General features: G+C 41.0%; 1 protein-coding gene across 50 annotated transcripts in view; it reads right to left on the bottom strand.

Moving 5' to 3' along the window:
• Nucleotides 1-411: 411 nt before the first annotated feature.
• The window catches only part of RIMS2 (regulating synaptic membrane exocytosis 2), a 644,704-nt gene continuing 633,480 nt past the window's right edge, over nt 412-11,635 (bottom strand). For all 50 annotated transcript variants that reach the window (XM_066379295.1, XM_066379287.1, XM_066379300.1 and 47 more), the window contains 5 exons: nt 9,582-9,723; nt 5,631-5,743; nt 5,202-5,303; nt 3,698-3,837; nt 412-3,279 (listed from right to left, as the gene is read on the bottom strand). In XM_066379295.1, coding sequence (XP_066235392.1) covers nt 3,061-3,279; nt 3,698-3,837; nt 5,202-5,303; nt 5,631-5,743; nt 9,582-9,723 — 716 coding nt within the window. In that variant the 3' untranslated portion in view covers nt 412-3,060. The remainder of the gene's footprint in view (nt 3,280-3,697; nt 3,838-5,201; nt 5,304-5,630; nt 5,744-9,581; nt 9,724-11,635) is intronic.

Below are 11,635 nucleotides of genomic sequence, written 5' to 3'. Positions count from 1 at the left end.
GTGTAAAGCCAACTGTTACCCTCACCTTCGTCACCAGGGGAACGGCAGAGCGGTGCATGATGCACTGTGACTGCGCTATCAGTGGAGGCCACACTGACTCAGAAATCTCACTCATTTTACTCAGAAAATCTGCAAGCTGCTGAGTCATTTCATCAGAAAACACCCCAATCTGGAATAACAGCTCTTTTTTTTTTAATTAGCAACTTTTAATGATGTGAGCTTTGGTACTTCAAAGAAATGCTCTACTGAGGGCTGTTTGCTAAGACTAGCAGTCTGCTTCTGTTCCGGAGAGGCAGGGAAGAGCATCTCGTCACGTTTAAATGAAGGGAGTTTGGGGAATAAGCTGGCACAGGCCTGGGGGGTGGGGGGGGGGGCGTTGGGAGGAAGGAAGCCGGAGAAAGCCATGCACACAACGTCTGTAAAGAAAATGTTTTATTTAAAGTGTTAAATACCATCACCAGAATGAATTTGATTTACATTAGTTGGTGTTCATTACAGAACTAATCTGCTCCCTTTTTCTTTTTCCCAACTAGAATTCCCTTTACTTTTAAAACATACTATGTACAGGGCGGCAATGGTCACTGGAATAGTGCTATTTACATGACTAAACGACAAGTTGAGGTGCAGACATGTGAAAATTAAAAAAAAAAAAAAAGATACACCAACTTTTAAATAAATACTGCATAATGATGAGTATGTACACATATTCCATACAGTCATGTCCTTCTTATTAAAATTAGAAATAATTTATATAGGAATATGCACAAAAGATTATGTGACTGTGTCTTAGTATCAGGAAAATGATAAACGTTTATTCTAAGGGAGGGTGTAGACACTATAGGTCTATTAACCAATTGTTGCTGGTATACACGTGTCTAAATTATTTAAATAAAGTTTTACTCATTCTTTGAACAGCTTTACCCAAGCCCATCACAGACCTCACAACGTCAAGACACAGTCTCGGTGTATTTCATATTGCACCACATAAAGAGAAGGCATTGTTAGTGATACTCATTTTAACTTTTGCACCATATCAAGCATGATAGTTCTGAATGGTCAGCACTGAATTTAAAAAGGAAAAAAAAAAAAGCGTATTTTGTGCATGGCTTTTGTTTCAAGAAATGGTATGTATGTGGATTTCAAAACTAACAAGAACTTAAAATCAACCTATAAGAATGTGTTATCAAAGTATACATAAAAAACCCAGGATGTATGGGTGGTTTATTACATTAACCAGTGACTTTTCCTCTAAGCAGGGGAACTGAGGAGAAATCGGACTTTGCAGCTCCACCCAATGGTAATAACAACTGTCTGAAAAATCAAAGGCAGGGGTCTGACTTCGGGGGATTTGTGTGTAGTTTGGTGATGGCATCAAAGAACTATTAATAGGCAGACTGACTTTCTTTGAGTCCCCTAAAAATTGGAGCTTTAAAATTATTTGTTGCAAATTCATGTTTACTATATTTCTTTAGAAATATAATTTGTGAAAAATTGAATTTTACTACAGAAAAATGAATTAATAAACAGCCCTGTGCTTCAGGGCTCCAATTTTTTTTTTTAGCAGTGTTTCTATTCATATAGTAAATGGAAATTGGCTAAAGAAATTGCCTTAATTAATTAAAAAAACAAAAGCTAAGACATTCTAGAAATAATACTTTAACCCCTGTATGAATAATGCTGGTGCTAAAAAACAATTAGACATTACAGTGGCCACATGATTTTAGACTTTTCCTGTAAACTAAACTTTGAAGGTGAAAATAAAATTACCATGCACTGTACAACAGACTGCAAAAGTTCCAATTTCTTCTTTATCAAATACATGCTGACTTACTTTAATGTACTCCCAAGTCATGTTGCAAAATCCTTTTCAACATGCTTGAAACAAAGAAAGCTCTTAAGTATCTTTTTCCCTTGAGAAATTCATAAATTCAGAAGCTCTGAATCAAACATGGGGTACAAGAGAGTATCAGGACAAAAACTTGTAATTTTTTAGCATAATGTTCACTCTGGTAAGGGAGAAAAACAATAAAAGATTAAAAGAGAGTGGAGAGGAAAAGGGTGAAGAAAGACATGAACAATTTGTACATATTGAACTTCATTAGATTTGTACATTTAACATGGAAATAAATCGAATATATACTTATTTGTCACATAAAGAGAATGTTAAGTATCTTCTAGAAAGTATTTGTAATGTCTGCCAAAACACAGACTATCATTAGTTTAAAGAATAAACATGGTGTGTCTTTGTATCACCCTGTTGCATTCTCTCCCCTTTTTAAAACCATGCACTAGTGAAATTTATTTTTAAAAATAATATAAACTGTTGAAAATGGCTGATTTTTATTCTTCTTCTTTTTTTGCAAGTTGCAGCCCCAAGAAAATAATTTAAGTATTCAGCTAATTTGTGTCCATGCAAAAAAAGTTTCTTTAATTTCATTCAGTACAGTGTAGCCACAGAATTTTGTTTTCCAGAGTCCAACACATTTTGGCATTAGTGAATGACACGCCCCGGAGCTCTGGAGTCTGCCATGTCCACGCTGGACTGGCTGCTTCTGGTCACCATCCAGAGGGGGGCTGACGTTTTGTCCCGGACCACTTCTTTGGTCTCTTGCTTTTCACCTGATGCTTCCTAGGACTTAACTCCTTGACTTGTAACATGGCTTAATGGCTGTATAGCTCCATTTCTGTGGCATGACAGGGCTTTGGGGTCAGAGAAATGAAGAAAAAGGAACGATAAAAATATAAAGGTGCCATTGAAAAGGGCTTTTGTTGCATGAAACTGACTGATTCTTTGAGATTAATCCATGGCTTCAGATTGGACCAAAATTTGAGTGTTATTGAACTCCAAACCTGATAGTTCTTCATAGCTCTGCTCTTTCACCTGAGGGCCTTCTTTAGGGCACAATGTGTGCAACTTCCTCTGAGAACACAGGATCGCTTTGTATCCCTAGAAACAGGCTCAGAAGACACAACATTAAGCATGCAGTGTTACCAGGGTTAGCGACCTGTGATTTTTTTTTTTTTGTAACGCTGGTTGCTATGACAACAGTTTTACAGCTGCTATGAACGAGAATAAGACGGTCCAGTTGAACTTTCCAGAGATGACTGCGAAGCTCTTCTTGTCAGAGGGGCCAAGGTTGGATCTACTAGGGAGGAAGGGGGGAAAAGTTTAAACCATCCAATCACCATATTGGATAGCTCCAGTTCATCTAAGAGTATCTGGGCCACTCCCATAAAAGATTTGTGATCCATGCGGCCATAATCTCCCCAGACAATGATCTGTTGGCAAAATAAAAAGGAGAGTAATGTCAGTATCATCACGTACCTAGAAACTTGCAAACTAAAATACATTCCATTAATGTGCTGACATCAAACATCACGTTAAATAATTGACTACTGGGGTAGTTGTCTTTCACTACCAGAACCCAAAGGTACATTAGGAAAACTGTTTGAGGAGCAGAGACCATAAGTAGCCCCCGGAGACTGGAGTTTAGTGTGATGGGGTTTGCAAATCTGTACTTCACTTTAAAGGAAACTACAGAGCCGATTGCTTTGCAGCATTGGCCACTGCTTTGCAGTTTCCCCAGAACTTCCGCTGTGACGAAGAGAAAAGAAGGTGGGAAGTACAGATGTTGGGTACAAGTTTGATTCCACGAAAATACTTCCTTAGGTAAGGGATAAACAATTTAGCAAATACCTGTAAAACCTTTCCTTGGGGACTTTCTTCAAAAGATAACAGCTGCTGGTATAGGGGTTCCAGCGTTTTTCTCGCCACTTTTGTCTTCTTTTTGGCTACGCAGACTCCATTATCTAATAGATACACCTTTACGTATGGTGCTTGGGAGAACAAACACAGAGGAGAGTTAAGTGATGAGCTGTGGTGGTGGAATACCCAATTCATGGGTTACGTCTGCAACAGGTTAACCCGAGTCCGAAAGAGCTAGCAACTCAAAGCCACTGGCCTTTCCACATTCTGTCTAAACCATTAGGTAAACAAAATTCGGGCATTTTTAGGCAATGTTGACATAGTCTTTGAACTGATTACTATTTTGTCTTCAACTGGTTTTATAGGTTGAACACTGCATTAAATAAGGTGAAATGCTTCTAGTTCTTGATAATATTTGAGGGAGACGTCTTAATCTTTCAATTGTCAACACTTAAATCTGATTAAACATGCTCGAAACTACACTGTTTTACTCACCCATTCCCACAAATGACTTATTTATCACTCAAAAAGGTTTTTCTTTTTGGATAGTAAATTTGTTTAATAAACAAAAAGGCTTTGTGTATTGATGGTAGTGTGGGTACAAGACAAGGGTGAGGTTTTATGTACTGCATCCAAATTAGCTGAGAAGAGGCTCTAATTATCAATTCCATAGCTTGGAATCTATCTGACAGACCTTCTCTTCATAAAAGCATTTTCATGCAGGCAGAAATTATTTTATTTTCTACAGTAGAGTGGACTGACTAGGTCCTTGACCTTTATCAACAAACTTGCCTTAATCACCACCGCGAGGTGTACACATTATAGGTCATACACATTATAATTTAGGATTTCTGCAAGGATAGCAAAGTTAAGAGATTCAAAATTACAATCAGCCAGTGGAGGCGCTGAGGTGAGAAACCAGGTCTCAGCATACTCAGTAACTCTTCTGTACGTCAGAGGCGATGACGTACATCTCTGCACAATGTGATGGAGTCCGCGGTACCTCCATGCTGCGTGCACCTCAGCACACACCTTCAGTATGAAATACGTGACAGCGTGATGCAAACTTATAATGCCTCTTTTGCTTTATATACTACAGGAAGGAAAAGTCTTAGAATAAGAATGTCCAGCATACATAGGCTTATGCTACTTTGGGGTTTCTATTCTAATTCCAGAGCCCTTAGGGGTCCCGAGGAGAACTTTGAAGCTCCAGATGAACTGGAGAATAATGCAAAACACCAGCTAATGCGAAAGGAACCCCGTATGGCCATGTTGTCTGAAATGAGTCGCCGGAGTGTGGCGGTGTGTATTCTGCTGTGGTTTCTGTGCATTTTCCCTCCAGGCTGCCTCACCGATGCTCACACTGTGACAGGTGATTGACTCCTGTTAATAGCCTTGACGATCTTAAAGTTTTCAGCGGCTAATAAAGAACAAAGTCTCTGAATTGCAAAATGTGGATTATGAGCAATGATAAAAGAATCCCTTCTGCTCTTACCTGGCAGTGTCTTGGAACCTGGTTTTACAACAAGGCCACGGGCCCGGATGATCTCCACCTCCAACTGTCCCTTTTTGTCCATCATTCCTACTTGAATGTCACCTGATAGTATGTGCAGAAGAAACAAACAGGACTTCATAGACAAACGCAGTAAGAAAAAGGCTGTGCCAAAGGTCTTGCCTTAACATCATTTCATCATTTCCCTTTTATTTTCCTTAATTCATATATGTTAAAAATTTTATCAATGACATCTCACTTTAAAAAGAATATAAATTAATTGGAAAAAATTAGTTGTAGATTTTTTTAATGGCTTTAATATAAACTACTGATTCCTGCTGAAACTGCCATTAAAAATCAGAAGAAGTTAGAGAATAGGATGGTCAATTATCTAAAAGAAAAACAACAGAATCGTGTGACAGAGATTCTTACCCATTGCCGGTGTAGCCAGGGTCTGACGGCCTACTAGCTGGGCGGGGCCGAGGCCGTCCAGGAAGTCGCTGAACTGGCTATCAGAGGCCAAGCGGACGCCAGGGAAAATCAGACTGCAAGCAAAATAACACACGGGGTGAAACCTCGACCTCTGTTTCCATTCAGGCTTCCCTGTGGCCCCTCCCTGTGGCAGGAGCAGCTGGTACTACAACTTTGCCACTTCCGTTAATTGGCGAATGCCCTACTCCACCTCCCATAACTCCCTCCTATCCCATGTATGTCACCAGAAGCACTGGGCACACTGGGATGCAGGCTTCTGTTTCTGTGTCTCTCTCTCCTCGTTTGGCAGACATGGACTACGATCTATAGCGGCACTCGGGACACCCTGCACACTTACTCCGTAAGCGGCAGTATCATATTTAACTGTGTTTGCTGCTCTATGAGATAAAGCCTATTACTTAACCCATTTTACCTTTGCCGAAATGTTTTTTCCAGCTTACTCCCACAATCACAGAAACATACCGTTATTTCTCCCACCTTAAAACAACCCCTCCCCCGATCCCACTCCCCGCCCCGCCCCCACCACGTCTCTCTCCTGATACTCCTTGAAAGAGGTCCCTAGGAGCTGTCTTTAAGTTCTTTCCTCTCATTCTCCCTTGAGACTCCAGTAAGTTTTTTCTTTTTCTTTTCATTGCTTTATTTTTCTCCACTCCATTAAAATTTCTCTGATCACGGTTACCTAACAGCCACAGTGGAAAATAGAAATGCTAACACTCCATATTAATTAATACTAACTTAACCCAGCATCATTTGACACAATTGGTCCCTGCCTCTTCCCTGAAACACTTTCTCCACTTTGTCTGCCAGACTCTCTAGTGCCCGGTTTTCCTCGTTCGCCACTTCACCTCAGTCTCCTTTGCTGGTTCACCCACTAAATATTGGGAGCTTGATCCTTTGACCTCTTATCATTTCTGTGTCCCAATTCCCTTGGTAATCTCATCCAGTCTCATGGTTTTAACTCCATCTATGCTGATATCACCAGATGGACATTTCCAGCTTGGAACTCTCCCTTGGACCACGAGACTGTATTCTAACTGCTTTGTCAACATATCGGGTTGGATGTCTAATAGGCAACTCAAATATGACTTGTCCCAAACGCAAACAAACGAGAACAACCGTTGCTCCTCAGAGTACCCCCACTTTAACCCACAACGTCACTCTTTCAGTTGCTCAGTCCTGGAGTTGTCTTTCCTCTTTGTTACAGATTGAACTGTGCCCTGGCAACCCCCACGCCAGGCAATTTATATGCCGAAGTCTTAACCGCAGGTCAGACTCTGGAGACAGGGCCTTTGCAGAAGTAATTAAGGTTAAATGAGGTCATAATGGTGGGTCCTTAATCCAAAATGACTGGTGTCCTTATCAGCAGAGGAAGAGACACCAGGGATAAGCACCTACAGAGGGAAGACCAGTGAGGACTCAGGGGGACAGAGGCCATCTACCTGCCAGGCCAGGAGAGAGGCCTCAGGAGAAATTAACCCTACGGACGCCCTGATCTTGGATTTCCAGCTTCCAGAACTGTGAGAAAATATATTTCTGTTGTTTAAGCCACCTGGCCTGTGGCAGTTTACTTTGGCAGTCCTAAAACACTAGTACACTCTTTTTCTCTCATTAATCACATCAAATACATCAATAAATTTTTTTGGCTTTACTATCAAAATACAGCCAGAACATGACCTCATTAATGCTACCACTGTGGTCCAAGCCATCATTTTCTATCTTCTGTATTACTGCAACAGCCTTCTCAGCTCTCTTGGAGTAAAAACAATGTCCTGACAATGACATGTAAGCATGCACAGCTGTCACCCCTGCTCACCATGTCCTAACTCCTAGCCTGTTCCGACTCCTGCCCTCACGCCAGAGTACTCCTTCCACTGCTGACAACAGGTGAGCTCTCGCCTCAGGGCCCGCGTTGGTCCAGCCCGGACTGCTCCTCCCTCACACACCCCCATGTTCACTAACTTGCGTCAGCTCCTTAGTTAAACGTGTCCTTGTCCCTGTCTACCTTGCATAAAACCCTACCCATACAATCTATCATCTCTCTTCCTTTGCTTTTCACTTTAGAACTATACCACCTAATCTATTGTATAGTTTACTAATTTTTTTTTTACTTTAATGGCCATCTTGTCTGCCCAACTCTAAGTCTGGTGAAGGTAGAATTTCTTTCTTTTTTTTTTCTATTTTGTTCATTGATACATCTCTAGCATCTAGAAATGCCTGGGTTATTGTAGGCATTTAATGAATGCTTGTTAAGCTCAATCAACTAATTAAAATGAAGCCTAGAAACTCATGTAAGTTTCAGTAGTACCAAAAAACACATGAGAACTTAAGTCTACAGCCCGTGGTCTTAACCACAAACTGATTTTGTCCCCCTTCTATGGCTTAGATCAGTGGTCCCCAAGCCCCGGGCTGCGGACTGGTACTGGTCCGTGGGCCATTTGGTACCAGTCCACAGAAAAAGAATAAATAACTTATATTATTTCCGTTTTATTTATATTTAAGTCCGAACGATGTTTTATTTTTTAAAAAATGACCAGATTCCCTCTGTTACATCTGTCTAAGACTCACTCTTGACGCTTGTCTCGGTCACGTGATACATTTATCCGTCCCACCCTAAAGGCCGGTCCGTGAAAATATTTTCTGACATTAAACCGGTCCATGGCCCAAAAAAGGTTGGGGACCACTGGCTTAGACCACTGACTCATAGCCCATTGCCTAGAGCACTAGAAGTTCTAGGTTCTGTTTGTTGAAGAAGTTTGTGAATGTTCACCCCACTTCTCCAGTAAGACCATGAACACCTGACGTGCACGGGCCGTAATGTGAACGGTGTGCTCTCTCTCACGGATCCAGCATCGTGCTTTGCAGTGATAAGTGCTCAGTGTGTATTTACTTTGTACTTGACTCTCCATCTCTTTTAGGATGTCCTTGATCAACATCAGATCTATTTCTTCCCCCAACCTTAATATCCAAATATATAGTTAATCTAAACATTTTAACCTTTCCGTAACCTTATTTATAAATGCAAAAAACCCAAACACATCTCTTATATTTATATAATCTGCCAGTCAAAGAAATGATCCTTAGGGCGTATCACTAATACTCAGCCAGCAGCGCCCACGGCCTCACCTCTGTGAACTGGCCATATATTTGCTGTCTAAACATCTGATGCTTCCACGGGGATGACAGAGTGAAGTCAACAAACCTGACTTTCCTCTATTTAGGTCATGTATGCAGCCATCTACTGATCTACTGTTGCTGACTGCTGTTAACTTGCTGGTGACAAGGCTATATGATTTTTATAAATACTATCAGAACGTCTCCGGTGCAGCTGGTTCCCGAGGAAGCCCCACGGTAAGTGCATACGGGAAAGGCTCACCCGTTATCCTTCTGACGTTTCTCTTCACTATTACATTTGTCTGAACTGGCTGTTACTGCATGGAACTAAACATGCATTAGGACTCTATACTTTTTAGTAGTCATTCTTAGAGCAAAGATTTTAAAAATTAGCATTGCTCACACAGTGGGGCCTGAGTGCCTACTATATTTGTGCTTTTATGTGTATTATTTCAAGTGAGGGCACCTTTTTATAGGCATGTATTGTGCAAGTCACATTTTACCGTCTTGCCCTCAAAGCAAAACATGTTATCTCCAGAAACTATTTCCCTGATATAAAAAAAGCCAGATATGTGCCATTTCTTGGTGGCAGGTGAGCAAAAGTTCTCTTCACAGCAAGTCAGCCCAAGAAAGCACAGACGGCGCTGATTGTGAGTGAGATTCTGCGGGAGCGGAGACAGGGAAGCCAGACCGAGGTTTCCGGTTTCTGGTTTCCAGTCTCCGGCCTCCGCAGGACGGGAGGGAGGGTTGGGGGGGTGCGCATCTGCCCGCCGCACTCACTTTCCTTCGGAGCTGTAGCTGTTCATGCTGCCGTCGGTGGACTCGCGGCTGGCCTGGCGGGTCATCCAGCTCCTCATCTCCACAGCCAGGCCCGTTTCCGTGCTCCTCTGCACAGTGCTCCGCAGCTTTTTACCCCCTGCTTCTGCAGACGGGAAACAAAAGGGGTGACACTTTGTCATCACCACCTGGCAACAAAACACACCACAGCCAACACTGAAGTCGTCAAAGACCTGCGCAAACACAAAGTGCTCTTGTGAAGGAGACAGAGAGAACAGGTATTGCAAACAATGCCTTGTTCATTGAGACGGAAATTTTCTAAAAATCTTCAAGAAGAACAAAATACTATTGTTTTCTTTCCATTTAAAACAGTGTTCAAATCGGCAACATAAGGAACAAAACGGTTCAATCTAAGGGAAATACAATAAGCTTTGTGTTTTTATTGAAACACTTAAATGCCAGATTAATTTATACCTGTCTTTTTCTTTTTGTCACAATAAAAGAACTAGGCCTTCACATTATTTCCAAAGAACAGGTGGTGAGTAATGCTCAGCTCCAGCCCTAACTTTCACATGAAAGCCCGTTTCTGTAGGGTGATTGATACTAGAAGGCAAAGAAAGCTATACAAAGGAGCTAGCTGTTTGATAATAGTTTCACATCTGTTGGTAACTTTCAGAGAGAGTCTCAAAGGAGTACAAAACCCTAGCAATGCCATGTAACCAGAGCTTTTTAACTTGTGGTTATGGATAGCCAAGTCCTCTAGGATCTCTGGCAGTTTGGATAGGAGGTTTACTTACAGAAGCCCATTAGAAGACCACACAGGAACCCGAGTTGAGTACCACAGATGTGACAGAGGTCAGAGGTGCTATGTGAGAGGTCAGGGAAGAAGGAGCTTCTTCACAGAAAGAGTGGAGTTTGAGCCAAGCTTACAAAATGGGCAGACTAGGTCTCAAGAAGCAAGAAGAGGGTGCTCTGGCCAAAAGAAAGCATATGGACAGAGGTGTGAAGACGAGAGTGATGGTGTGCAGTCAAGGGACGGTGCAGACAACAAGGGCATACGAAGGAGCAATGCTGGGGGAGGCTGGGTCAGACAAAAAGCTGAGCTCAAACCATCATGGGCCTCGCATGCTAGAATGTGGACTTGAGAGACTACTAAAGTGGAACAACAGGGTGACAGTCCAAATTATCTGTAATAATTTCCTTCTTGTCAGACATTGACCATGCATATCATTAGCTTTTATGAGATTCAATAAGCTCTTTTAGTGCCTGGTATCAATCATTTCATTTTAGATCAATAAATATTGCTGATTTTGTCACTGACCTGTTGAAATCCCCTTCACAAGCTTCTTGTGTGCTCACCATTTTGAAACACTGCTTTAAATGTCATCTATTCTCCACTTCCAACTTTATGTATTAAAATGCTTTTAAAAGTATATATAAAATAAAAGTTATGACTCATCTCCAACTCATTTCCATAATCTAAGGTTGATATTTTAGATAATTGATAATAAACATGTTGTACTGATATAAATTTAAGATGATAAAAATCATCCCCCATTGATCAGAGAAAGCTCTTCTTTATAGAGGAATGTTAGTTAAGAAATGTAAAAGGAACTAATAAATGTTACCAATTTGTAACCTCCAATGGAATAAATGATTCAAATAAGGCACATTGATGAATGCTAACATCATTAGATAACAGGATTTTCACATGAGCCAAAAAGTCATTCCATAGATTAGTTCTACTTGTTAAAGGAAAATGTACTTTAACACTGGGAGACCTGGCTGTTACCATCTTAATCAAGTGGTCACACTTATCGGCACTCATAGTGGGGCAATCATATGTGCTTTCTGATAAACTACACAGTATCACTTAGCAAGTTGTTCCAAATAAAAATACACAATCTGTATCACATCCGATCTTTGGAACCAAGGTTTAGTTTTCAAAAACACAGAAGATAGAGTAGCAAGATAAATGACATTCATACACACACAAAAAACCCCAGCCAAACAGAGGATTTTGTCCAAGAGAATTGGCCTAATCTCTTAACATAGTT

The sequence above is a fragment of the Saccopteryx leptura genome, chromosome 3 (genome assembly GCF_036850995.1).
Source record: "Saccopteryx leptura isolate mSacLep1 chromosome 3, mSacLep1_pri_phased_curated, whole genome shotgun sequence".
NCBI lineage: Eukaryota > Metazoa > Chordata > Mammalia > Chiroptera > Emballonuridae > Saccopteryx > Saccopteryx leptura.
Note: the sequence above shows the minus strand (reverse complement) of the source record. Positions and strands in the feature narration are given on the sequence as shown.